Genomic DNA, 27,135 nt, shown 5'->3' on the forward strand with positions numbered 1-27,135 from the left:
GGCCGTTTGATTGGAAGATCTTTTCCCAGCCCTTTACTCTGAGATAACGTCTGTCTTTGGTGTTGAGATGTGTTTCTTGTATGCAGCAGAAGGAAGGGTTCTGTCTTCGTATCCATTCTGCTAGTCTGTGTCTTTTTATAGGTAAGTTGAGGCCATTGACATTGAGGGATATTAATGACCATTGATTGGTGATCCTTGTTTGCGCTTGCGCTTGATTTATTGTTAGTGAAGTTATTTTGTGTAGTTTCTCCTCCCTTTTTCTTTTAGTGTTTTGTAAAGTATGATTCTATATTGCCTGTGTCTTTGTGAATGTAGTTATCTTCCTTGGCTCTAGGTTTTCCTTCTAGCATTTTCTGTAGAGCTGGATTCATGGATACGTATTGTTTAAATCTGGCTTTGTCATGGAATATTTTGTTTTCTCCATCTATGGTAATTGAGAGCTTTGCTGGATATAGTAGTCTGGGCTGGCATCCTTGTTCCCTTAGCGTTTGTAGGACATCTGACCAGGATCTTCTGGCTTTCATCGTTTCCATTGAGAAGTCAGGTGTAATTCGGATAGGTCTGCCTTTGTATGTTACTTGGCCTTTTTCTTTAGCTGCTCTTAATATTTTCTCTTTGCTCTGTAGGTTTGATGTTTTGATTATTATATGGCGAGGTGACTTCTTCTTCTGGTCAAGCCTATTTGGTGTTCTGTAAGATTCTTGTACTTTCATAGGCATATCTTTCTTTAGGTTAGGGAAGTTTTCTTCTATGATTTTGTTGAATATGTTTTCTGTACCTTTAAGTTGAAGTTCTTCACCTTCTTCTATACCTATTATTCTCAGGTTTGGCTTCTTCACGGTGTCCCATATTTCCTGGATATTTTGTGTTAAGGATTTGTTGGTTGTGAGATTTTCTTTGGTTGACAATGCTATGTCCTCTAATGAGTCTTCAACACCTGAGATTCTCTCTTCTATCTCTTGTATTCTATTGGTGATGCTTGCATCTGTGATTCCAGACCGTTTACCGAGCTTTTCTATTTCCAGCATCCCTTCATTCTGTGTTTTCTTTATCGTTTCTATTTCAGCTTTCAATCCTTCAACTGTTTGAGCTGTTTCCTTAATTTTCTTGGTTGTTTTTTCTTGGTGCTCTTTGGATTCTTTGAGAGATTTGTTTATTTCTTGAATTTTTCCCCCATTTCATGGATTTTTTTGTTTGTTTTTTCTTCTATTTCTTTAAGGGATTTCCTCGTTTCTTCCTTGAGGCTCTCCATCATCTTCATGAAATAATTTTTAAGGTCTGTCTCCTCTTCTTCATCTATGTAGTGCTTTTCAGGTCTTGCTGGTGTTGGATCCCTGGATTCTGGTGGGGTCGTGTTGGTGTTTCTATTGCTGAGTGATCTCTTATTCTGTCTTCTTCCCATCTCTTCTTCCAGTGGGTGCTGGTGGGGGCTTTCTGTCTCCACTGGTCTCCTTCTTTACTGCAGCTGAAGCTGAAGCTGGCCTCGCTGGGGTTGGGGTCTTGGAGGGGCTGATCTCTTTCCTGTGTGGGCGGCTCTTCTGAAGCTGGGCTCGCTGGGTTGGGGTCTTGGAGGAGCTGATCTCTTTCCTGTGTGGGCGGCTCTTCTGGAAGCCGGGAGCGGCCCCGAAGATGGAGGGGGATGGGTGATGGGCGGGTGGTCCCAGCCAGAGACCCAATCTCACCTGAAGCTGGGCTCGCTGGGTTGGGGTCTTGGAGGAGCTGATCTCTTTCCTGTGTGGGCGGCTCTTCTGGAAGCCGGGAGCGGCCCCGAAGATGGAGGGGATGGGTGATGGGCGGGTGGTCCCAGCCGGGGACCCAATCTCACCTGAAGCTGGGCTCGCTGGGTTGGGGTCTTGGAGGAGCTGATCTCTTTCCTGTGTGGGCGGCTCTTCTGGAAGCCGGGAGCGGCCCCGAAGATGGAGGGGATGGGTGATGGGCGGGTGGTCCCAGCCAGAGACCCAATCTCACCTGAAGCTGGGCTCGCTGGGTTGGGGTCTTGGAGGAGCTGATCTCTTTCCTGTGTGGGCGGCTCTTCTGGAAGCCGGGAGCGGCCCCGAAGATGGAGGGGATGGGTGATGGGCGGGTGGTCCCAGCCGGGGACCCAATCTCACCTGAAGCTGGGCTCGCTGGGTTGGGGTCTTGGAGGAGCTGATCTCTTTCCTGTGTGGGCGGCTCTTCTGGAAGCCGGGAGCGGCCCCGAAGATGGAGGGGGATGGGTGATGGGCGGGTGGTCCCAGCCAGAGACCCAATCTCACCTGAAGCTGGGCTCGCTGGGTTGGGGTCTTGGAGGAGCTGATCTCTTTCCTGTGTGGGCGGCTCTTCTGGAAGCCAGGAGCGGCCCCGAAGATGGAGGGGGAAGGGTGATGGGCGGGTGGTCCCAGCCAGAGACCCAATCTCACCTGAAGCTGGACTCGCTGGGTTGGGGTCTTGGGGAGCTGATCTCTTTCCTGTGTGGGCGGCTCTTCTGGAAGCCCGGAGCGGCCCCGAAGATGGAGGGGGATGGGTGATGGGCGGGTGGTCCCAGCCAGAGACCCAATCTCACCTGAAGCTGGGCTCGCTCGGAATTGTGATTTTTAACACAGTTAAGAGCCATTTCTTTTTCTTTTTTAACTGAATATTTTTTTTTTTGTTCACAGCTTTTGTTGTTGATGAATTGGACTTTTTAATACATCATAAATTAGCATAGATCTCTGCTGTAACTTCCCTTTACTCATGGCTATCATTAGAGGAATGGTGCAAGCGTGCTAGGATTGCTGGGGGGAGTTAAGTTCTGCCTGAGGGAGAATAGGGAGAAGTACTTGAGCTGAGTCTTGAAAGTCAGAGTTTTGCTGGAGAATTGAGAAAAAGGTATGTCGGTGGTGCCAGGGCATGGAAGTAAATGATATGAGTGTAAGCGCAGTCTAATAGCTTAATAGGGTAAATATGGATGCACACAGAGCTAGCTAATTAGGAAGCAGGCTCTTTTGGGGTGTGACAGACAAGGAGCAGTAGCAACAGCTCCTCCTCTTGGTGCTAGGGATGGAATCGAGGGCTCTAGACAAGTTAGGCAATTTCTCTGCCACTGAGCTGTGTTCCTGCCCTGTCCTTTGGGTGTGACTGGTACCTGGATTCTGATTTGTTGTGGAGAAGTTGAGGGGTTCGGGTTGTACCAATTTATATCCTACCCAGCAGTGAATGAAGAGTGCCCAATTTTCTACATTAGAAGTTAGCAGTTTTTGCATTTCTTCAGTGCATTTCTTGTGAACATCTTTTTGCTTTTTCTACTGGGCTATTTGTTTCTTTATCTCTGCTATGTGCAAGTATTTATTAGCTTATTGATTATTTAAGAACATTCAAAGCCATTTTTGCTAATCCTCTAGGAAATTCTTATTATATGTCACCCTTTTACTGTAGTACAGCTTGGTGCTTTTTACTGCCCTAAAAATCATAACATAAGAAATGTGCCCACTTTAGAAAGAGCTGAAAAACTTGTCATAAGATTATTTAGTAACTTGATGAGATGTGTTCATAATTTTAGTTGTAATCCGTATTTTTTTTTTTTTTTTGGTTTTACGAGACAGGGTTTCTCTGTATTGTTTTGGAGGCTGTCAGTCCAGCCCAGCCTCGAACTCACAGAGATCCGCCTGCCTCTGCCTCCGGAGTGCTGGGATTAAAGGCGTGCGCCACCACCGCCCGGCGAAATCCGTATTTTTTAATGATTGACCTCAGAATCTACTAAAATAGTTCATGAAGTCAAAGTCTGAGGCATGATGGTACTTGCTTCTCTTTGTTGCTCTTTGTTCTTGCTTTCTTTTGTTTGAGACAGAATCTCTCTAACTATACCTCGGAGGTCTGGAACATGCTAGGTAGAGCAGGTTGGCCTTGAACTCACAGAGGCCTGCATACCTCTGCCTGCTGAGCACGGGATTGCTGTGCTTGAGATACCATGCATTGCAATCTGTCATTCTGAGCCCTCTCCACCCCACTGATGTCACTGATGTGCAAGGATCTATCTTCTATTTGTCTGTCTGTCTGTCTATCTAATCATTTGCCAGTGGGTCATCTGAGTCTGGTTCTGTTTCTCCCTTGACAATGGGGTCTTTTTCTTGGCTTAATTTTAATCTGTGTTTTTAAATTAAATGCTGAATGTCCTGTGTAGAATAGTCAAGACTGAAGTAAATAGTTTTTACACAGCAAGTAGGCTTGTTTTTTAATGTGTCATATTGAGCCAGTATAGTCAAGGGCTGAGCTAGGTTTTGGTTTCATGGTCTCCATGGTTACCACCAGACAAAAATCTCTGTACTTTGTGCTCAGCATGGGGGTTGGGTTGCTGGGCTTTTCTTGGTGTGTGCTTGGTGCTGTTTCCTGCTGTGCAGCTGCATCTTAGTGGGGGCTTGCCCTCGTCTAGCAATTAGTAGGCTGTTGTCCCTATTACTCAGTGCTTGCCTGTCTGGAAATGGGTGGAAGAGGCTGGCTCTCTGGTCTAGATCCCGATTAGGAATGGGAGGCCCACTGAGACTGGGCTTTGGAGACGGGCTTTTTGAGCACACCTCTCCTTTCTCCCTGTGTCTATACCTCCTGCAGGTTGTGGGGAGTTCTGGCCCTCCATCTGGATAGATAGTAGTCTAGGCCCTGTACTGTTTCCTGCCTTGCTTCTGGAACTCTAGGTAGAAGTTTTAGTGGTAGTTTTCTTCCTTTGTACCAGAGACAGTGGGTGTTTGCCTAGGCCTTTTCCTGTGGCCTGCACCCTCTCTGGAGCTTCTGTAGTCTGCAGACTGCTGCACTCTTTCCTGGGAGCATGTGGTGGAGGTGTGGGACAGGCTTGTGAGAGTACGCACTCATGCGTTCCTGAGGAGATGCATCGCCACACTAACCTCACAGGTCTGTCTTACCTATGACTTGCCTTTCTCTCCAGTTTGGTCACTGGAGAGACATAGTGAGAGTGTGGAGGGGCTGATTCTCCTTGGAGTTTAGGTTGCTGGGTTGCCTGCGTTCTCAACTCTGTGGTGGGGTCAAGAGAAGTTGGGAGTTTTCATGGCCTCTCTTTCTCCATGCTTGTTCTGGCTTTCACAGTGTAAGTGTGCATTTAGTTTAAAAGGGAATGAATAAATCACTGTTAGGATGTTAGTTCATGTATCTCGTGTTAGCCTTAAGCATTATTATTTAGTTTAACTTAGTTTTACAGAACAAACCAAAACACCTCAATGTAAAAGATTCTTTGCGTTTGTTGGATTGCTGTCTTGAGTCACAGATGTTCAAGTCCTGAATTGAGCTTTATTATAGCGTGTTTTTTTTTGTCTGTGTGGTTGAGTCTGACCGTGGCTTACTTTTCCTTGCATGTTTCTGTCGTTAGAGGACAGATGCGGCAGGTGAAAGTTATTAGCCTGAGTGCTGGCTCTTGTTACTCATTTCATCTGTGTGGTTTAGTTACCCAGGTAACTGCAGATAACTGTTCTCTTGATGCAGACTGCCAGGTGTCCTCCCCTCTGCTCCCTTTCCAGTGCGATTTACATTGATCTCAGAGTCACAGCCCTTAAGCTCTTTAATGGTCTTACCTAACTGCATGGACAACAAACGTCTTCTTAATGTGACTCTTTTGAGTAAAGACAGATGGTTTTGGAGGGCTGTGGAAACAAAGCGGTGGGTTTGTGAGATTAGTTTGTACCATATTACTGAAGGATTTTGTTTAATTGCAGGTTTGCTTTTTGATTAATGCGTTTTCTTCCCACCTCCCTTTTGTGGTGGTAAAGATGGAACTCAGGACCTTGGATGATGTAGTATTTTGTCCCTAGAACAAATGAGAAAGGGTCATGTTGTATGGCTTAGGCTGAACTGAACCTGACTGAATAGCTTAAATTGGCTTTGAACTTAGTCTTCCCCTGTCTCCCCTCCAAGTGCTGGGATTGTTAGTTTATACTACAGTGTCAGTTTCTCAAGAGTCCTGTTTGTTCTATATTATGATGATGTCATACTAGTCTTCAGTTTTCCCTAAAGAACTGTTCCATTTGAAACCTAAAAATGTTTATAGTGAACAACTCAAATATTTCATGAAGACCCAACCATAGATAAGTACATTGCTCTTTAACCATCATAATCTCATTTACCAGACCTTTTAGGGCTTCACAAATATTTATAATTACAAAAAAAGAAGTCATTTCATCCTCTGGAGATTTCATACTATTTGCATGTTGAATAATGGAAATTGTAGCTGTGAAATCAAGATTTTATTTAATGTAAATTTGAAGGCTTTGGCTAGAAACTTTGTTTTAAATAGAGCTCGGGAGGTGTCAGGATATAGTAAGTACAGGAAAGCATGGCACATTCTTTCACTTGGGCACTCGCTTAAGTCTGAAAGGGTGCCTGAACCATTGAAGTGAAGAGTATCATTATTTGTCAGTGTGTTCAGTTGCTTATTAGTGGGGAGGATACTATTATTAGTCGTGACAAGAGGATTTGTTGAGTGCTAAGAATAAGAAGGGAATTTTATGTTAGATTGGTTTTGAGATTAAAACTTTTTACTGTAATTTCTTTCACATACATTTTATGAGACTTCATATTTCTGCTACTACTGTAACAGATTACCCCAAACTTGGAGACTTAAAACAACATAATCTTCTGTTTTATACTTCTAGTTTGGAGTTTGACATGGAGCATGTTGGACTAAATGAGCTGTTGGTAGTTATGGCTGTAAGCAGTCCGTTTCCTAGGCTCTGCCGCCTGTCTACAGGACACTCCTCACATTCGTTGCTGTGCGTGCTTTTCCTCCATCCTAGAGCAGTGGCAGGTTTCATCACATTCATGCCTGACTTTCTCTGTGAGTGCTCAGCTCCAATGATCTAATGGAAAAGGAAAAGTTCTCCCTCTAAGGGTTTTTGTAACTGCATTCATGTTGATAATCTAGGATAATCTCTCCATTTTAAGGTCTTTAACCTTAGTCACATGCAAAATCTCTTTTGTCACGTATCATGACATGGATGTCTTCTGGGGGTATATTAGTTATTTTTTCCTCATTTCAATTACAATTATTTTGACTCATGGTTTGAGGGTATAGTATAGCCTGGTAGGGAAGGCATGGTGGTAGGAGCAGCCTTTGACTGTGGTGGGAGAAGCATGAGGTTGCTTGCCACATGTAGATCATTTAGAAAGCAGAGAGGGAGCAAGAAGCAGGGTTGAGCTGTCCGCCTTAAGACCTGTCCTATGAAGATCCACTTAATTCAGATGGCTTCCACATCCTAAAGGGTTCCCAATGTTGCCAAATAGGCCACTAGCTAGGAATCCAGTATTCAAACACATGAGCCTGCAGGGGACATTTGACCACAAGCCACATCAGTGGCCACAGTTCTGTCTACCATAGAATGCAAATATTTACCTCTAGTTATGTTTTTTTTAACTTTAAACTCTTATCTGCATTTCCTCTTTGACATTATTTTCTAGGTATTTTGTAAGCACTCATTAGCTTTGTCATGCAGCAAACCTCACCACAATTACTCATCACTGCCTACACATCTGTGGGTGAGCCGACCCCGACTGGCTAGTCCGATGACCTTCTAGACTTGCTATGCTGCCATGCTTGCAGGTCAGCTGAGCTTTGTCTAATACAGCCTGGGGTTTTGTGGGGCCAGCTCTGGCTCATGTGTCTAGGTTGGGCTTGTGTTTACGAAAAATGACAGAAATAAAGACGTTAATGTGGAAACATATGAAGCCTCTTCTGGCTTAAACTTAGAGCAAGGAAGTTGTCTCTTATTTATTCTGTCAGCGAAAATTAGTCACATTGTCAAATCATCAGACTGGGGAATACATTCTGTTCCTTGGGGACCTGAATTGAGACAAGAGGTAAGAGCACTGAAACGGTCGGGCACTGAGCACTTCCCTTTGACTACCTGCTTCTCCAGAGAACTGTCTCACATTTTTTTTTCTCCAGCTCTTAGTTAATGATACACCATTCTTTCCACATCTGGTTCCTCAAGCCTGAATCAAAAGTATTCTAGACTGTTCTTTCTATTCCCCATCTTCTGTATTTACCCTTGTACACATTTTTCTGTTCTATCATCTTTTCAGCCTTATCATTGTTTATTCAGCCTTGGCCACCCTTCTTGAGAAGAAAGACAGGGAACATCCTTTTGTTTCCCACTCCATTTCTTCAGCTCTGTGTCTTCTCTTGCAGCGGAGATACTGTAAACTTGAAATTCAAATGTCATTCTTGCTCACTGGTTTCTCTAAAGCAGGCTCATTGTGATCCGGAGTTTCCAACTCTGCCTCCCAGCTTCCTGCTTTCTGTATTACCCCTTGAGGTCTAGAGTCGCAAACTGTGGCCAGTGGGGCAGATCTGGTTTACTATCCATTTTTGTATAGTTTATGAGTCTAAAAGGGATTTTTGTTTTATTTTAACTTGTGTATGATCATGTTTGCATGTGTGCAGGTCAGAGATGGCCATCAGGTGTCATTCCTCAGGAGGCATTCATCTTGTTTTTTAGACAGAATGTCTCACTGGGGCTTCATTAGAGTGAACTCATTAGACTAAGCTGGCTAGCCAGTGAGCTCCAGGGATCTTCCAGTCCCTGCCTCTTCAGCACTGGGACTAGGAGAGCATGCATCACATCTGGCTTTTGAATGTGTGTTCTGGGGACTGAGCTCATGTCCCCATGCTTGTGTGTGTGAAAGGCACTTTACTAATTTCTCCCCATTCTAATCTTTATATATTTCATTATTTGTGCCACATAAGAATTATACAGTTCAAATCCAGTGTCTACAAATAAAGTTTTATTGGAATGTAGCTGTGCTTATCCATTTATGGATTACCTACAGCAGCTTTTGCAATAGCAGTTGAGTCACGGCAATGGAGTCTACATGACTCACAAAACTAAAGCATTCACTTTCTGATCCTTTATAGAAAAAAAACCATCAACTGTCATCCAGTAGAGTTTATAGTAGCCCCCTTTATGTACCACTTTATTCAGTGGTTCAATACTTTTTATTTTGTTTCTTTGCTAACCTTTTTTTTTTCTTTAATGGTGACTTTCTTTTTTTTTGGTTTTTTGAGACAGGGTTTCTCTGTGGCTTTGGAGACTGTCCTGGAACTCACTCTGTAGACCAGGCTGGCCTCGAACTCACAGAGATCCGCCTGCCTCTGCCTCCCAAGTGCTGGGATTAAAGGCGTGCGCCAACAACACCCGGCTTAATGGTGACTTTCTTAAGGTAAATTCCATATATAGCACAATTCAGATGTTTAAAATGAATAGCTCAGTAGTTTTTTGTACAAACATTACCACAGTATTATATTTAGAGTATTTTCATTATTCTCCCAGATATCCTCTCTTTAATGTCCATCTCCCTAATACCCCCTTCTCCATCCCTAGATGACTGCTAAGTCTGCTTTTAATTCTAATTAACACTCCCCTTTGTGATATTTTGTTTAAATGGAATAATTTGTGTTGCTTTGTGACTTTTTTCTCACTATATAATAAAGAAACTCCATAGTAGTGCATCTGTATAATGTTTTTAAGGTTAATTCATGTTGTAGCGTGAGTCAATTACTTGGTTCCTTTTGTTCTTGATTAATATTCTATTATAGTCTCTCCAACATGTAGACAAGGGCTTTCTGAAAAGGACCAGCAACATAGGAAATCCATCCAAGAATTGACGAATGGAGTTTCATGAAATTAAAAAGTTTCTGTATACATTGGAAAGGGGAGAAAGTCACAAAGTAAAAAGACAGCTTATAGAATAGGACAAAAATCTTTTTCAGCTGTGTATCAGACAAAGAAATCGTATTTAGAATCTTAAAGAACTCAAAAGAATAAAACAAAAAAACCATATAGTCAATAAATGGGCTAATGAATTGAGCAGACAGTTTTCAGAAGAAGTATATATGACAAAATGTTCAGCATTCTTAGCTATCAGAGAAGTTCAAATTAAAACTGCATTGAGGGCTAGCAAGATAGCTCAGTGGGTAAAGGTATGTACATGGAGTCTGACAACTAGACTTCCTTGAATCCACTTGGTAGAAAGACCCAACTCCACAGCTAAAACCCAAATTGAACTCCTAGAACCCAGTTGCAAAGAGGAGTGATGAGCAAAGGAATCAAGGTCAGGCTGGGGAAACCCGCAGAGACAGCTGACCTAAACAAGGGGGAATGCATGGACCCCAGACTGATGACTGAGAGGCCAGCATGGGACTGATCCAGACACCCCTTCTCCCCCGAATCTTGGTGTCAGAGAAGAGGCCTCGGCAGTCTATGGGACCTTGGAGAGTAGAGCAGTATTTATTCCTGGCATACAAATAGATTCTGGGAGCCCAATCCACATGGAGGGACGCTCTCTCAGCCTGGACACATGGGGTTGGACCTAGGCCCTGCCCGGGATGATATGACAGACTCTGAAAATCCCTCATGGAAGTCCTTAGCCTCCCTGGGGAGTGGAGGGAGGATGGAGTGGGGTGGGGGGTTGAGAGGATTGGGGGGCCGGGGGAGGAGGGGAGGGAGAGGGAACTGAGAGTAACGTGTAAAAAGATTTTTTTAAAAAGGAGAGAAAAAAAAAAACCCAAAACTTCTCTTCCATAGACATACTTCTACATTTTATAAAGATGAAAACAGTTGAAAGTATTTGTGTAGAATTACTTGGGGGTTCTTTATTTCTACTGATCTATGAATTTATGCCTTTGTCATTATTATAATCTGTAGAGAAATTCTGTGACTATATGATAAGTCTTGAAATTGGTTGTGATGAGTTTTAGAATAATATTATTTCTCTATAAAAAAAAGACTCAACTACCAAAAGCTGTTCTCTGGCCTCCATATATGTGGCATGCATACACACACACACACACACACACACACACACACACACACACACACACACACCATATAATAAAAAATTGAAAATTTCTTTGAGAGTCTTATTTTACTCCAGTCAGAATGGCCACCACCAAGAAAACAAATGACAGCAATGCTGGAGGGCTATAGGAAAAGGGAGACAAATATAGATACTATAGAAGTCAGAGTGTAGATTCCTCAAAAAAACTGAAAATTAAACTACCATATGACTCAGCTATACTGCTCCTGATATTTACCCAAAGGAATCTTAAATCAACATAGTAGATTGGTGCACTAATTCAGCATAGCTAAGGTGTAGCATCAGCCAACTTGTCTGTCAACAGATGAATTGATAAAACAAAATGTGGTACATATCCACAATGGAATTTTTTTCAGTGATAAAAAAGGTATCCTGACATCTGTAAAAAAAATGTGTTCACTTTTTAAAGAAATAAAGATACAACCATTGTGTTAAAATTAAAATGTGATCATTGTGATAAAGAGAAGATAATGGGACGTGAATGACATGAAAACAGAAGGGAAGACTGCAGGGAGGAATGGGGACCACCAGCAAAGGGGCAAAGAGGAGTAACAGAGCAGTATAGGCAGGTGATGGCTAGATAGAAAATATAATGACATATCTATGAAAATGGCGTCGAAATCATCACTTTGTATGCTAACTTTAGAAATGAATACAAGTATTCCATCATAGATGATGTCATATTTTATGCTTTCATTCAGCAGATGAGGCGCTGAGTTGCTCTTCCTTTGGGGCTGTTATGAATAATGCCGCTAGGAATATTTATATACCAGTTTGTGTATGAACAGTCCTTTTGGGTATATATCAGCACTATCTTTTTTATCCTTCAGTAATTGACTGTGGGGTCTTGTCTTTTACAGCTCTTTCCTGGGTTGGGCAAAGGGTCTTCATAAGACCCTACTAAGAGCCTTGTATACTTAACACAGTGTGTTGAAGCTATTTCTTTGTGCGTAACTTTCCTCTTCTTCTTTGTGAGAATAGCATCATGGCTTCGTTCATTGTGTACTGACTGTAAACAGTGAAAGTTCACTGGTATTCGTTGAGTTAGGGAAACTGTAAAGCAGTCGGTACTTTTTGTTTTCTTTTTGTTTTTTGAGACAGGGTTTCTCTGTAGCTTTGGAGACTGTCCTGGAACTCCCTGTATAGACCAGGCTAGCATTGAACTCACGGAGATCAACCTGCCTTTGCCTCTGGAGTGCTGGGATTAAAGGCATGCCTACCACTGCTCACTTGCAGTCAGTACTTTTGAGTCAAACTGTCTTCTGTTTGTTTTTTTTTTCTGTCTCATGCAAATTGGCTTTTTAGAAAAGGTCTTCTTGAATACATTCTGATATAACTGACCTTCATGTATCTTGCTTCAAGGCCACAAAGGAAATTTAAGAAAGAAGGAAAAGACAAGGAAAAGATGTCAGATGAAAAACCAGATGAAATAGAAAAAATAAAGTCATATACCTACATGGAAAGCGAACCTGAAGATGATGTCTATTTAAAGCGTTTATACCCAAGACGGATTTATGAGGTGGAGAAGGCTATTCACTTACTTAAGAAGTTTCAGGTTTTGGACTTTACCAATCCAAAACAAGGCGTTTATCTTGATTTAACATTAGATATGGCATTGGGGAAAAAGGTATGTAGACTTATGTTTATTAGATACTTGAATTGATGTTTTTAAAATTTAAAATTCTGGGCAGGGGTAGGGGTAGAGGGCATGTGATTTAAAAATTGAAGTGGGGATATTGGGGGTGGAAAGGCTTACAAAAAGATGTGGATGGCGAAGGGGAATTGTTGGAGTAGGTGGAGAAGAACAACCAAAACTAAGGATGCAGAAAAAAGCCAGAAGGAAGCTAGCTACTGTGCATAAGCTAATTTATTAAGTACAATTTAAAAATTTCTTTTCAATAATAATTTTTATAATTTCTCATGGTCTTTCTATTTTAGCATGAAATATATTACTTACTAGATATAAAATATGTTGAAAGCATGCTAGGAAGTTGGACTTCTTTGGATTCCTTGCTTTGCCTTTTTATATTTCAGCATGCCTACTTTTATTAGAAAGGCATAAAATGTTTAGTTCATCTAGCTCCATTCAAGATTAAATATGGCAAGATACATAAGAGGTTAGTAGGTGCTTCATAATACATAGTAGGTGCTTCATAATATAGTTGGCATCACTGGAAATCACCTGCAGGCCAGCCACTTTATTTAGCAGTACTTTGCATTTACCCTCTTAAGATACAGATATGGACTATTTGGTTCAAGAGCATAGAAAAGAAAGAGTTAGGAATGGAGCCAAGGCTTTGCTCATTTCTTAGATGTTGTTTATTTGAAATAAATACCAACCATGTTATAATTTTTATTTTGTTAATTCTTGATTTGAAAAGTTTTTATATTAGTCATTAGTGTAGTTCATAACAATGTCTTGTAGGACCTCAGCCATCACGTTGAATATGGAATCCACTTAGATTAATGATGTTAATGGTGAGGTCTTTGTCTTAGTTTGCTCAGTTTTTGTTGCCCCAGTGCTGGGAACTGAGCCCAGTACCTTGAGCCTTGTAGGCAACCAGTGTACTGCTCATTGTTGTTAATGATTACCATCAAATATTTGTATAGCAAGTCAGTGTTCCCCAGGGGTGCTAGTATGATGGCTATTTACCATTGGAAACTACTGAAATCAGTTTGACATGTTAATAGAAAAGGAATGCCAATCAATAAAATAAGTTGAATGGTAGATATAAAGTGTACTTAAGAATTTATGCCTTCTGGTCTGAAAAATCCCCAGGAAGCTGTTGTTACCTGAAACAATTTTTTTCTAAAAATGTAGTCTTTTCATCAATTTTAACAGAGGAACAGTCCCTTTTTCTTCTGCCAAGCCTATGCAGGGCTAAGACCCTGTTTTCATATGAAATCTCCCTCAGAGGTCTGACCCTGGAATCTAGGTAGGCCCTTCACCAAAATGACCGAATGATTTATTCTGAGGTCTTAAGGGGTTTGTCCTTGTATGGGGTCTCACTGATGCCATTGAGAATTTCAGAGTTTTCAGTTTACTTTCCAATACATATCTGCAAGTGATGGGGATCTAGGTTACATTAAAGTAGACTGCTGACAAGATCATTTCAGTCTTGGCCTTCTAGTGTAGATCTAAGGTTTGTATCTATAACTGCCTAGAGCCATGGTGCTCACTAAGGGCGAACTACTGAGCAGATCAATTGAATACTGTCTTTGTGTAGGATGTCAAGCTATTTCATCATCTTCCTTTAATTCAGGGTACCAAATATCTGTTGACATTCAGGAAATGGAAACCAGGTGTGCATATGTGTGTGTATATATATATATATATATATATATATATATATATATATTCATGTATATATATATATATATATATCCAGAGAGATACAGATATGGATACATATCCCAACATTTGAGAAACTGATAAATGATTTGGGTAGAAACCACATACAGAGTGGGGTATGGTGCTAGGAAGAGAGATTTGTCTATGCCTGAACGCGCCCGATCTTGTCTGATCTCAGAAGCTAAGCAGAGTTGAGCCTGGTTAGTACGTGGATGGGAGATTGTTCTTATTTTAAAAAAAATATATATATAATGGTTTGAGCTTTAAATTATAACTAGAGAATAGTTTGGAATAGCAGGGGTTGAGTATGGTAATGCAGTCCTGTATTCCCAGCACTGGGAAGCTGAGGCAAGGGAATCTTGATCTGAGGCCTGAAGAACGGCCCTATCTGCCCTGCTAATGAGCCAACTAACCAAAACACCTCAAAAATTAAAATCATGACAGTTTTGTTTTTTAGAGATCCAGAAGATAATAGAAAAAATGAGCTTTTTGTCATTGTTTTTCCCCGTTGTATGTTTAGAAAAAAGTGGAGCCTTTTGCCAGTGTTATTAGTTTACCGTACCCTTTTGCTTCAGAAATCAACAAAGTTGCTGTATTTACAGGGGTAAGTAACTTTGTCAACAGTTCTATAAGTTAATTTTTAAGAAATGATTACTAGCCAATGAAGAGAGTAATGGAATATACTGAGAGAAAAGGTCTGTACTCCCATCAGTCCTTTGAAACTCAAAGCAGGGACTTGTTTGAGGCTGAGCCACTATCTGAGAAGGACATGCATATAGCGTTCCTGCCACCATTCCCAGCCTACTGCAGTCATGTTGTTCCACAGAACCCGAAGGGAGATGGTGGGCTGTGTTGTGGGTCTCCAGCTTCTTCTTGGAGCTGCTCAGCAACACCAGGGTTATTTTACACAACAGCGACAACTTAGTACTCTGCGTGTCTGAGAGCACAGCTTAAAACAAGTTCCTGGTCATACAGCCTGCAGGCAAGGCCGTGATAGGCCGAGTCCAGCTATGCCGGGTTTCTGTCTTGTTGACATTTGTTTATAATGTACTAACCTGCTTGCTTAGTTTTCTTTCATAACTGAGACTTTTTAAATTTTCTGTTTTGCTCTGGAGGAACTGTTTTTTCCAGTAAGTGGGGATTATAGTTGGAATATCACAGTGCTTTTGTGACTACCAGAGTGAAATACATTCCCAGAAAACAAAACAAACAACAAAGAGAGAGAGAGAGAGAGAGAGAGAAAGAGAGAGAAAGAGAGAGAGAGAGAGAGAGAGAGAGAGAGAGAGAGAGAGAGAGAGAGAGAGAGAGAGAGAGAGAGAGAGAGAGAGAGAGAAATGGGATAAATGGAGGAAAAAAATCACAAATACTGGTTTTCTTTGAAATTTTCTGACATGGCTAAGTTTTAGTTTTTGATTTATTGAATATTTCCTCCTCATACCTTTTGTTTTTGTTTTTTGTTTTTTGTTTTTTTTTTTTTGAGACAGGGTTTCTCTGTACTGTTTTGGAGGTTGTCCTGGAAACTCGCTCCGTAGACCAGGCTGTTCTCAAACTCACAGAGACCTGCCTGCCTTTGCCTCCTGAGTGCTGGGATTAAAGGTGTGTGCCACCACTCCGGGCACTTGCTAGGTTCTTTATATGACATTAAGATGTATTTCTTCTGTCAGATACTCCAATGACATACAAACTGAAGTTTTTTTCAGAATGTAATGTATCTAATGCAGTAATTGAAAATTGATGCATTTTCAATTAGAAATAGAAGCAATTTTGATTTTGAAGTGGTGTTTCTAACAGTTATTGACTGTGTTTAAAAATAATGTTCAAACTATTGTGCTTTGGTAGACTGCATCAGAGTGTAAAATAGCAGAAGAGAATGGAGCTGCGTTTGCAGGAGGAGCTGACCTGGTTAAGAAGGTATTGTGTTTTATGTTCACTGCTTGGAAAGATTGTTCTCATAGATCTGCTACCCATTTATTTGTTTTGTGTTTATGAAGTTTTTGTCTGCAGGCATGTCTGTGCTTCATGTACTTGTCTGGCATCCTTGGAGGCGAGAAGAAGGTGTGGGATTCCTCAGGACCAGAGATACATACAAATAGTTAAAAGCAGCCATGTGGTTGCTGGGAATTGAACCCAGATCTCCTAGAAGAGCAGCCAGTGCTCTTAACTGCTGAGCCATCTCTCCAGCCCATATCCATTAATTTATTACATTTGCACGTAACCATTAGGATTGTATCATCTTCAAAATAGTAGGCTTCATAAAAAGAAGAAATTTGTTTTGTTCTTTCTTCAGCTTCAAAACTAAGAAAAATCCACCAAAACTTTTAATCATTGATTACTTTGCTCATCCATTCATTTACTTATTCTTTACTATTGTCATGGTTTTGAATGTGAAATTTAAAACGAAATCCAAATATTAGTACACACAAATATCTCTTTCATGTTTTAAAAACCAAGGGTGTTTTTCTTTCTGGGAATGCAAGTATCATTGACTTGGTATTTAGTCTCCTCTGAATGCTTACTCCTCCCCAGTTAAAGTGGCAAGGCTGGCTTAGCATGAAAGCTGAGGAGTGAGGAAGTAGTCCGTCTTCAGGAAATAACAGCCTGGGGAGCCCTTTTGAAGAGAATAACATTTTTTTTAAAGGTAGAAAGAGGCATATAGTTATTTCTAAAATCACAAAATGTTTTCCTTAACATTTTCTAGGATTCTCTCTTCTAAATAAGCTAATTAAATTGCTTTATGGATGGGGTTGGGCAACAGGGAGACAGGAAAAACTGATTTGAAAATGTGTCCTGTATTAAATATCCAGATTTTTTTTTTCATTGACTTACTGGACTGATTCTTTAGGCTACACAGCATGCCAGGAGTGTTCTAAGCCTGATGGTGATTTCAATTTCTTTTGAAAGGGCATTGGAGATAGTTGATCCTGGAGTCAAATTTGAGTGACCAAGGCCCAGGAAACACAAGAGTTAGTTTTCCCCTGACTTTATGTTCCCACATGGAAGGGGTTTTGTAACCATCTAGGAGTCTTGATTGTGTTCTTTTTCTTTGCCAGTTAGAGATTTAAAGGCGGGAAAAATTTCAAGGGCAACATGTGGCAGAGAGATCTCTAACACAGCAAACAGGAACAGACACAATCAGCAGTTGAAGAAATGTGTTTGTCTGGGTGAGGAAACACACACACACACACACACACACACACACACACACACACACACACACACACACACACACACACACACACACACACACAGACATGGACACAGAAAGAAAGACTCTGGCAGCAGAGGTGGGGACTCAGGAAGCCGAAGCCCAGCTCCTGCTGGGGTGCTTTGTAGTCTTCCTCCCTTGTTCCAGGCTGTTGTGTACACACTTCCCGGTCTGGCTGGAACTTGTTGAGCCAGTCCAGCAGCAGGAGGAAAGGCTGAAGCTTTGTGAGATCTCAAGTGTCCAAAGTGAGCTCAGTGGAAAGTGGGAGTGGACCCTGCTGTAACACAGGTTCCTGGCCAAGTCCAAGGGTAGCGCCCTATTCTTCCTGGTGTATCATTTTAGTTATTTAAAAAGTACTAGAGGTTTTTTAATTGATAAAATGTAAATATACTTCAGGTGCTTGGGAGTTTGAGAGTATGGCTTGGACTGTAGAGCCAGTAAACTAACATTACCAAACCTTTTATCTGCTTCCTCCCTCCCTCCCCATGAGAGTGTCACAAGGTGTTGTAGCCACGCGTCAGTTCAGTTCCCAATTGGTTAGAAGCTACTGGCTTCTCAAGAAATGGAAGGAGAATGCGCTGCTGCACAGCCCTACTGTTCAGTAGAAGACATTGGAAATAGAAACACAAATAAGAAAATCTATTCGTCATTTTTGGTACATAAATATTATAGCTACATACTTTTCCTTCAGGTGCCCTAGTGGTAGATGCACTTTTAGAGAGACAGTTTTAACCAGGATGTTCTTCCCATCAAATGTTTGAAAGCTTCCCATGGTGTTTTTAGAAGGTATTCATTCAGGTTATGATGTAAATTCAAAACAGTTTTTTTCAAGTAATATCATGGTTGTAGATGTTCAAGTACATTTCTGTACATTTATTTACAGGTCTTTCAGCCTGCTAGCAAGTGTTCTAAGACCAAGTAATACTCCAGGACCCCATTCCTGTATTCCTAAGTTAGTTCACTGATTTTCTTCTCATTTAGCTGGAGAGATGGCTGAGCAGTTAAGAGCAGCAGCTGCTCTTGCAGAGGACCCAGGTTCAGTTCCCAGCACCCACCTGGTGGTTTACAACCTTCTGTAACTCCAGTTTCAGGGGATTTTATGCCTTCTTCTGGTCTCCATGGACACCAGGCATGCGTGTGGTACACAGACATACATGCATGCAAAGCATTCATATGCATAAAAACTGCGATAAAATCTTATTAAAAAAGAAACTGTAAAATAGGCTATAATTACTAAACTTTGAATCATTTCTAAGATCTTAATTTATCTATTAAATTCATTTCGTTTTGAAATGTCACACATATATTTGGCTCAGAGAGATTTGAAAGTAATGGTTTTTCTTGTTTGTAAAAGCATCGTTCTATCTACAGATTTGTTATTCTAAGATGTGTTCCTAAGGTTAATTGTAGCATAGCATTCACAGATAATTTTTAACTTAAAGGAATATGTTGTAGAAGTAGTTTGGGAAGCCTGTTAGTGATAGACTTGCATACAGTTCTTTAGCATCTCCAAGTTGCCTTTGTTTCTGTGTTCTTGGGGATGGAAACCCTGGCTCAGGAACCCTACTGCCTGTGTTTGAATGCTGGCACTTCTCTGAGGAGACTCAGCAGATTTCTTCTCACAGAGGCCCCAGGTCCTCATCTGAAATATTTAGTACCTGCTTGTAGGATCGCTGTGAACATTGGATGAATTAAATGTATAAAATATGCACAGAATTCATGACACATTAAGTTTTCACTTAATATGCCATTTTTAAGTGGAGCACAGAATGTTACTTTAAGGTTGAAGAATTTCTAAAATGAAACACTATTAACAGGAAAGTAAAAATACCAGAATATTGCCTAATTTTACCAGAGTTCAATTTTTCCAAAATCATTAACCCCAACCAAGACATGAGAAAATAAATGTTACTGGTGAAATATTTGTACCCTTGCAATATTTTGTTTAACTTTATTGTCAATTAAATTTTAAGTGGGGTATAGTATAATGGTGTAATAATTATTTTGGGTGCCTGCCTGAATTCATCAACTAATCCTTTAAAATCTGATTTTTTAATCCTTTTGTTCTCAGAATGGAAAATATGGTATGTCTGACAAGCTATAGGTGAACTTACCTTTGTCCTCTTGCCTTTTGTAGTTATTGGTAACAAGGAGAATTTTTAACTCAGTTCTTTGTGTAAATACTGATAGATTTAGTTCTTTTGGTGCACTAAATTTAGAAATGTAGTGATTGCTAATGAGTTTGGCAACTAGGAGTTGTTAATTCTGCATGTAATCTCTTGAAAAATGTTTACTTCTCTTCAGTTTTAATAGACATGAATTCTGCTGTGGGATATTTATGTGAGTTGGATACATAATCAATGTTATGTTTTAGTTTATAACTTCATTTTACCTAGCATAATCTCATGGTAGAATTAAAATCATTACTTTTGCTTAAAAATGCATGCAGCTATTTTAAAAATATAACAAAGTGTTTTGTTTCTGATGTTTTTCATAACTGGTGACTCTAGTTATATAATTCTGTTTTTGAAGAAAAGTATGAGTAATAGTTTTTTTTCAAATCATGCTGAAATTACTTATGTCCTGGTAAAGTTTTTTGTTTAATGAAGAGCTATTTCTGTTTTCCTCTGGTTTTCAGATCTTGGATGATGAGGTTGTTGTGGACTTCTATGTAGCTGTTCCGGAAATAATGACTGAGCTTAACCCATTAAGGAAAAAACTGAAAAAAAGATTTCCAAAGACTACTAGAAGTAAGGGGGAATTTTTGTTATTTCAAATTGTTTTCAGCAGTTTTCTTATAATTTTGTTTGTAAGAAAGCAAAGCTGCTAATATGTTTGGAGACCAAGTAGTATGCCTGGTATTTGAGATTGATGTATGCAGATTTTATTTTTTCTTCTTTTGTATTAGTATTGTTGTTACAGTATAACATGAGTACCTACTTATTGATAATACTGGTTTTTTTTTTTTAGAGGATAGCCTAGCTGTACATTAATGGAACAATATCTACTAAGAACATTGTCATCATACCATTTTGTTGACTTTTGTACTTCTTAATCAATATACTCATTTAAGCATTCAGCACGTACATAGATGCATAAATATGAATGCTTGATCCATATGTATTTCCTCATATTAGAATTCTTCCTTATAACTACTTCTTTCTTAAATATAGTAAGAGAACTAACATTGCTACATAAAATGCCATAAGTGTTATAAAATGAGAGATATGAATTGATGAAATTCAGTGGGGGTTATTTATATATATATATATTTATATATAGGTGGAGAACAAAACAAACAAACAAACATATCATGAATGAGGTGACCTTTGTTTATTTAGCTTCTTTATTGATTCTTTGGAAATTTCACATCTCACACCCCAATTCCGCTCACCTCCCAGTAACCCCACATCTTCCCCTCACCCTGCAGTGCTTCCCAACAAAAATTAAGAAAATCAGACCAAAACAAGCAAGCAAAAAACAAAACAAAACCAAAACAAACAAAAACCTCTTCTCTTTCTTTCCCGTCTCTCTAACAGAATGAGGTGACATTTAAGCTGTTTCCAGGATAACTGAATGATTTGGTTGAGAAGTCGTTATTTTAAGTAGAAAATATATTACCAACGGGCACTAAAGGAGACTAGAAAGTACAGGCTGGCTCCAGGAAGAGTCAGTTAGGTCTTCAGTTGTAGAGATGGTGCCTCTGCATTGATATATATGAAAGTGAACAATGGGGATAATGTCGGGAGTAGATCAATGCTGTTCTGATTAAGTCTTTGAATTAGGGGTTAATGAACATGGGCTTGTTTTCTTATCATTATGAATCCTTTAGATGTAAGGTGTGATGTGATATGATCTGTTTTCTAGAGGAGCATAAGACATGCTGGTTTGGATTAAACCTAGAGGGAGAGAGCCAGTTAGACTGCTGTTACAATAGTACGGGTACTATTTGAGCTCTGTGTCCTGAGAGCAGAGTGATGAGTTCAGTGTGAAAGACGGGATTTTGTGGCTCTATAGGAAGGGAGTAGTTGATGGGGAGCAGTGAAGAGTCAGCTGTGCTGAGGTCTTTACACAGGCATTTCCCCTGACAAGTGGTACCATTAATGACTCAGGGAACATTGGTGAACACACTCACAGAGCAGGTTTATTTGTTGTAGGTGGTACTGAATGTCTGGAATAGATAGGTTTGTTTTCTATAAGGTACTGTAGATAAAACACGTTTTTTAAAATTTGTTTTGGTAGTAGAGATAACTAAAAATGATTCAGATGGACTCAATTTCTCTTATTGTACTATGGTTTTGTCACTTTTATAACCTGCATTAAATCATACCTTATTAAATGTGGGCAGGGACTTGGCATTTTTCATAGAGATTTCCATTGCAGCTGTCCTTCTTGTATGGAATCAGACTCACATTGTTCCTAATTCAGGCCTGAAGTTAGTATTATTGGGGGGAAAAAGCAGATTGTGAGTGAAACATAAGAAAATTGTAAAAACAGTATCTATTTCTAATTGGGTTGTAGTCTCAGCCAGCATTACTCAGAGAGGTGCTGAGAGGTGAGAATCACGGCAGCGGTGCCCTCTGGGCTGCTGTGCCGCTCAGCTGCCTCTCGCACTAACGGCTGCCTGTGCCACTCTGTTCTTGGAGCCTCCTGGATTATTCCATATCCCTTTTTCTTCTCAGTGGCACTACTGCTGTCTCATTTACATCTAGAAGGGTTCCTTTCATTACCATTGCTGTTTTTTTTTTTCTTTTTTAATTCTAGAAGGTTTTCAAATAACTTCTTTATTCCAAATAGCAAGTTTCCTGTTGAAGTGTTTATTTTTATCAGTGGAATTTCCTTTATTTCTACTTTCATAATGAACCACACCTTCCACTGACAGTGTGTGTATGTGTGTGTGTGTGTGTGTGTGTGCACGCTCGCACGCGTGTTATGTCCTTAGTGTGTGTCCTCCCAACTGTGTGCTTAACAAGGCACCTGGAAGAATGACTGCATCCCCCTTTTCCTAACATTTTCTATTCACCCCTGCAGGATCTGCTCAATAGAATGAGCAAAACATTTGTGTTCTGTAAGCATGAAAACAAACTATTAGCCTGTCAGAATGTTCAAACAGAACACACCAGATGTGCGTGAGAAAAGATGGAGCTTGTGTTATGCATTTTTAGAGCTTGTTAGGATTCTTGTTTCAGAATATTTGATTCTCTTAGAACCAACAAAACACATTAAGCTAGAGTAGACGTTCCAAAGCTAAAGCTAGAACCAGCCTCTGCAGCTGAGTTCATTGGTTCCTGCATTGTCTCAGTTTACTTGCAGGAATGGGTATGACTAGCTCTGCTAGATCCAGTGTGCACCCTTCACAGCACATTTATTTTAATTTCTTATATAACGATAGGCAGTTTCACTTTTTAATATTCCCATTTGGCTTGTTTTCTCAGTATTTTTTGTTGTTTCATGAAATAGATTTAAAACATGTGAAAGAAATTTGCTTCACTTTGCTATTTATTGCCCCCTCACCCTGTAAGAGCTCTCTGAAGTGCTTTTATCATCAATATAGACATGTTTTCTTTAATGTGGGTGTGTGTGTTCATGTGTCTGTGCTTGTGTATATTCAGGTGTGTGTATGCACATGTATGCATGCATATGGAAGCCTGGGGTTGATGTTGGGTGTCTTCCTCAGTCACTCTCCACCGTATGTTGTCTTAGGGTTTCTATTGCTATGAAGAGACATCATGACTATGGCAACTTTTTTTTTTTTTTTTTTGGTATTTTGAGACAGGGTTTCTCTGTGGCTTTGGAGGCTGTCCTGGAACTAACTCTTGTATACCGGGCTGGTCTTGAACTCACAGAGATCTACCTGCCTCTGCCTCCTGAGTGCTGGAATTAAAGGCATGCACCACCATTACCCGCTGTCCATGGCAACTCTTATAAAGGAAAAACAATTAATTGGGGTGACTCACAATTCAGAGGTTTTTGCTTACACACAGGCAGGTATGGTGCTGGAGAAGGAGCTGAGAGTTCTTCCATCTTGACTCACAGGCAACAGGAAGTGGTCTGAGACACTGGGTGTGGTTTGAGCATATATGAGACCTCAAAACCTGCCTCCACAGTGACACACCTCTTTTAACAAGGCCATACCCACTCCAAGATAGCCACAGCTCCTAACAGTGCCACTACCTTTGAGGATCATTTTCTTTCAAACCACAGCATTCCACTCCCTGGCCCCCAAAGGCTTGTAGCCATATCATAATCCAAAAAATGCATTCAGTTCAACTCCAAAAGTCCCCATACTCTACCACAGTCTCAACAATGTTTCAAAGTCCAAAGTTCAAAGTCTCTTCTGATATTCATGAAGCTCTTAATTGTGGTCCCCTAGAAAATCAAAATTAAAAAAAAAAACAGATTCAACATATAATAGCACAGAATATACGTTACCATTCCAAAATGTAGAGAAAGAGCATAGAAAAACCAAAAACCAGTTGAGCAAGCTCCAAACTCTGCATCTCCATGTCTGATGTCAAAGTCTTCGGATCTGCAATTCCTTTCAGCTTTACTGACTACAACAAACTTCTTTCTCTTGGGTTGGTTCCACACCCTGTTCGCAGCTCTCCTTGGCAGGTATCTCATTGCTCTGGTATCTCCAAAATCTTAGGGTTTCCAAGGCAATCCAGGCTTCACCTTCACAGCTTCACACAATGACCTCTCTAGGCCTCCATTCAAGGATACCTCTGACACATGATCTGGTTTCAGCAACTTTACTTAATTGTGAAGGCAAATTCCATAACCCCTTTCTTCTATTCTTAACTCTAAAACCAGAACCAAGTGGCCGAACCTGCCAAATTCTGATGCTTACTGGGGTCCCCTCATTCGATTACTGGGGTCCCCTCATTCGATTACATCCATCACCAGCTTTTTGTTTTCCATGGTTTCCTTCACTGCCTAAGCTTGACTGTCTTGGAACTTGCTCAGTAGATTAGGTGGACCTCAAACTCAGAGATCTGCCAGCTTCTGCCTTTGGAATACTGGAATTAAAGGTGTGCACCACCATACTTGTTTCTAAGCTTTTCTCTAATTCCTTTTCACAAGTTGCAAATTTAGCTGGGTGGAATCTTGCTCTGAGGTCATCAGATAAATCTGTTTATCTCCTTGAATATAGGATTTAGCTCCATTCTACTTCCTGGTGTTCCTTTTCTCCTCAAATTTTACATTTTGTAATTTGCCTAGTTCAACTTGCTCCTTTTCCTTATAAATCTTCATTAGAGTTACCACTAATAACTATATAACCGAGTCTATACTAGGCTGTTTTGAGATTTCCTCTGCCAATGGAATCAATCCAAATCTCTTCACTTTAGCCTCAAGCATACTCTTCAGACAAGGGCAAAAGCATCCACTTCCGCAAAATATCACAAGAAAGATTGCTAGGCAGGTCCCTCTGAAACCTCTTGAGCCAGACCATCACAGTTCAAATCATTATCAACATCATTGTCTTCCATGTTCCTACTAATGCTTAAAGCATTCAACTGCTTTCTTAAACCAAAGTACCAACCCCCAAATTCTTCCAAACAAAATCCTGGGCCAGCCTATCACCGCAATGCCCCAACTTCTGTGTCAGTTATGGTTATTATTGCTGTGGAGAAAGTTATGGTTTTATTGCTGTGAAGAGACACCATGACCACAATCATTATAAAGGAAAACAATAATTGGGGTGGCTTACAGTTGCAGAGGTTTAGTCCATTATCATCATGAAGAGAAACAAGGCAGTGTGCAGGCAGACATGGAGCTAGAGAAGGATCTGTGAGTTCTTCCATCTTGACTGACAAGCAACAGGAAGTGGTCTGAGACACTTGAGCTTGAGCATATATGAGACCTCAAAGCCTGCCTCCACAATGACACGCTTCCTCTAACAAGGCCATACCTACTCCAACAAAGCCATACCTCCTCATAATGCCACTTTCTTTGGGGACCATTTTCTTTTAAACTACCATAGAGGTGGTCATATCTGATATAAGACTCATAAATGCTAAATTATAAAAATTTAAAGTACTGTTCAGGTCTTGAAATAGTATTTTGTACTTCCATGTACTGCTTCTGTTACTGAAATTGAACTCTTAGGTTATATGAGGAAAAATGCAAAAACAATTTTCTACCCCCCATACTAATTTAAACACTATTCATATGTGAAAGACTCTACTAATGATTAAGTACTGTTATAATAATAGATTAATTATGCATGTCTTATGGATAATCCTGATGTGAACTTTGTTTCCTTTATTTCAGCCCTGGGGATGCTGTTGTTTCTTATACATGCATACCCTGAGTTCTCTCTTTACTTTCTTGGTCTTGGATTATTTTTTGTGTCTGCAGTGTGTTCTTTGCTTATTTGTTTGGCACACTTTCTTATTCAGATATCATTTGAACAGACCTACCATGACCATTCAGTGGAAAATAATTACTCAAGTTTCTTTTATGGATATTTCATTTAGGACTTAGCCCACCTAGTATCATCCTCATCCTCATCCTCCTCCTCCTCATCATCTTTCTTCTCCTTTTCTCCTTCCGTCTTCCTCCTCCTCCTTCTCCTGCTTTTTTTTTCTTCTCCTTCTTCTGTATGTATTCAGTTCCTACTATTATAGCAAAGATTCCTTCATTTTCTGTTGCTTAGAATTTTCTCTTGTGGTGTAGAATGGTATCTGATCCAGGATGGACACTCTACAAATGTTTGTGCAACTAATTACCGTTTAATGCAGGATTCAGTTGAAAGAAGATACAGTTAATAATCCCACTGAACCATGGGTTAAGTATATTTTATACATTTAAAATATAATTGTGTTTATACTAATTGAGCACCTAGTTGTGCCAACTGGATATGGTGGTGGCTCTGAACAAGGAGGGAAAGTCTTTGATGTCATGGAATCAGGAGCTTTACTTTCTGCAGTTAGACAAGTCAGCTTAACATCAGCACCTAACCACACCCAGATTTGTCTAGTCAAACGGAGAACACGTTCAAGCCTTCTTTTGTACAGCCTTAGTCATTTGTCTTTATACCAGCTTTAAAAATTCCTTACCAAACATTATTCTTCCAGCCACCTCTCTCACAATTACCTAAAACAGTGTTCTCAGTTATAGTCACAGATCATTGTTTTCCCAGATTCAAATGCCAGTTCTTAGTTATTCTAACTAACTTCCTTCTTTCCTTCCTTTGTTGCTTGCTTGTTTGTTTGCTTGCTTCTTTGCTTTCTGTTGTAAAGGGAAAAAAGAAAAGATAACATTAGAGTGAAAGACTGAATTGCACTTAATTATGGAAGCAGTAGAGAGCAGAGAGGGAGAGAGAGACAAGGAGGAAAGAAGAGTGTAAAACACAGAGGAGAAAGTAGAGAGCTAGTTCGAATCAGTAGAGCAATTGAAAGTCACAGTAATCTGATACCTGTGCCTTCTGTAAAACAGAATAATGTTGAGTATACAGCTCTCAGCCTTGGCCTCCTCCCTCCCTTGTCCTTAAGTGAACTCTGTGACAGGGAAGTGAGGGCAGCAAATCACTGAGGACCATAAATTCTTATCTACCAAATGTGTTGTGTGCTAACAAATGCTCAATAATTTTTTTTTTGGTAATGTAAGCAGAGCTTAGTACAAACTGGAGATACAAAAAGTTCATACTGTGTGTAGACCTAAGGTTCCTAAAGGTGGCTATTCATTTGCACAATTGTTTTAGGGGAACTTATATGTGCTTCCATACATCAGTTCTACCATTATG

At 40.2% G+C, this 27,135-nt stretch overlaps 1 protein-coding gene across 1 annotated transcript in view; it reads left to right on the forward strand.

Moving 5' to 3' along the window:
* The window catches only part of Mrpl1 (mitochondrial ribosomal protein L1), a 65,163-nt gene that overhangs the window by 11,667 nt on the left and 26,361 nt on the right, over nt 1–27,135 (forward strand). The window contains exons 3-6 of the mRNA XM_040747450.1: nt 12,193–12,457; nt 14,703–14,786; nt 16,022–16,093; nt 20,026–20,137. Of these exons, the coding sequence (XP_040603384.1) occupies nt 12,193–12,457; nt 14,703–14,786; nt 16,022–16,093; nt 20,026–20,137 (533 nt within the window). The remainder of the gene's footprint in view (nt 1–12,192; nt 12,458–14,702; nt 14,787–16,021; nt 16,094–20,025; nt 20,138–27,135) is intronic.

This window comes from Mesocricetus auratus, unplaced genomic scaffold (genome assembly GCF_017639785.1).
Source record: "Mesocricetus auratus isolate SY011 unplaced genomic scaffold, BCM_Maur_2.0 Super-Scaffold_100006, whole genome shotgun sequence".
In the NCBI taxonomy this organism is placed as follows: Eukaryota; Metazoa; Chordata; class Mammalia; order Rodentia; family Cricetidae; genus Mesocricetus; species Mesocricetus auratus.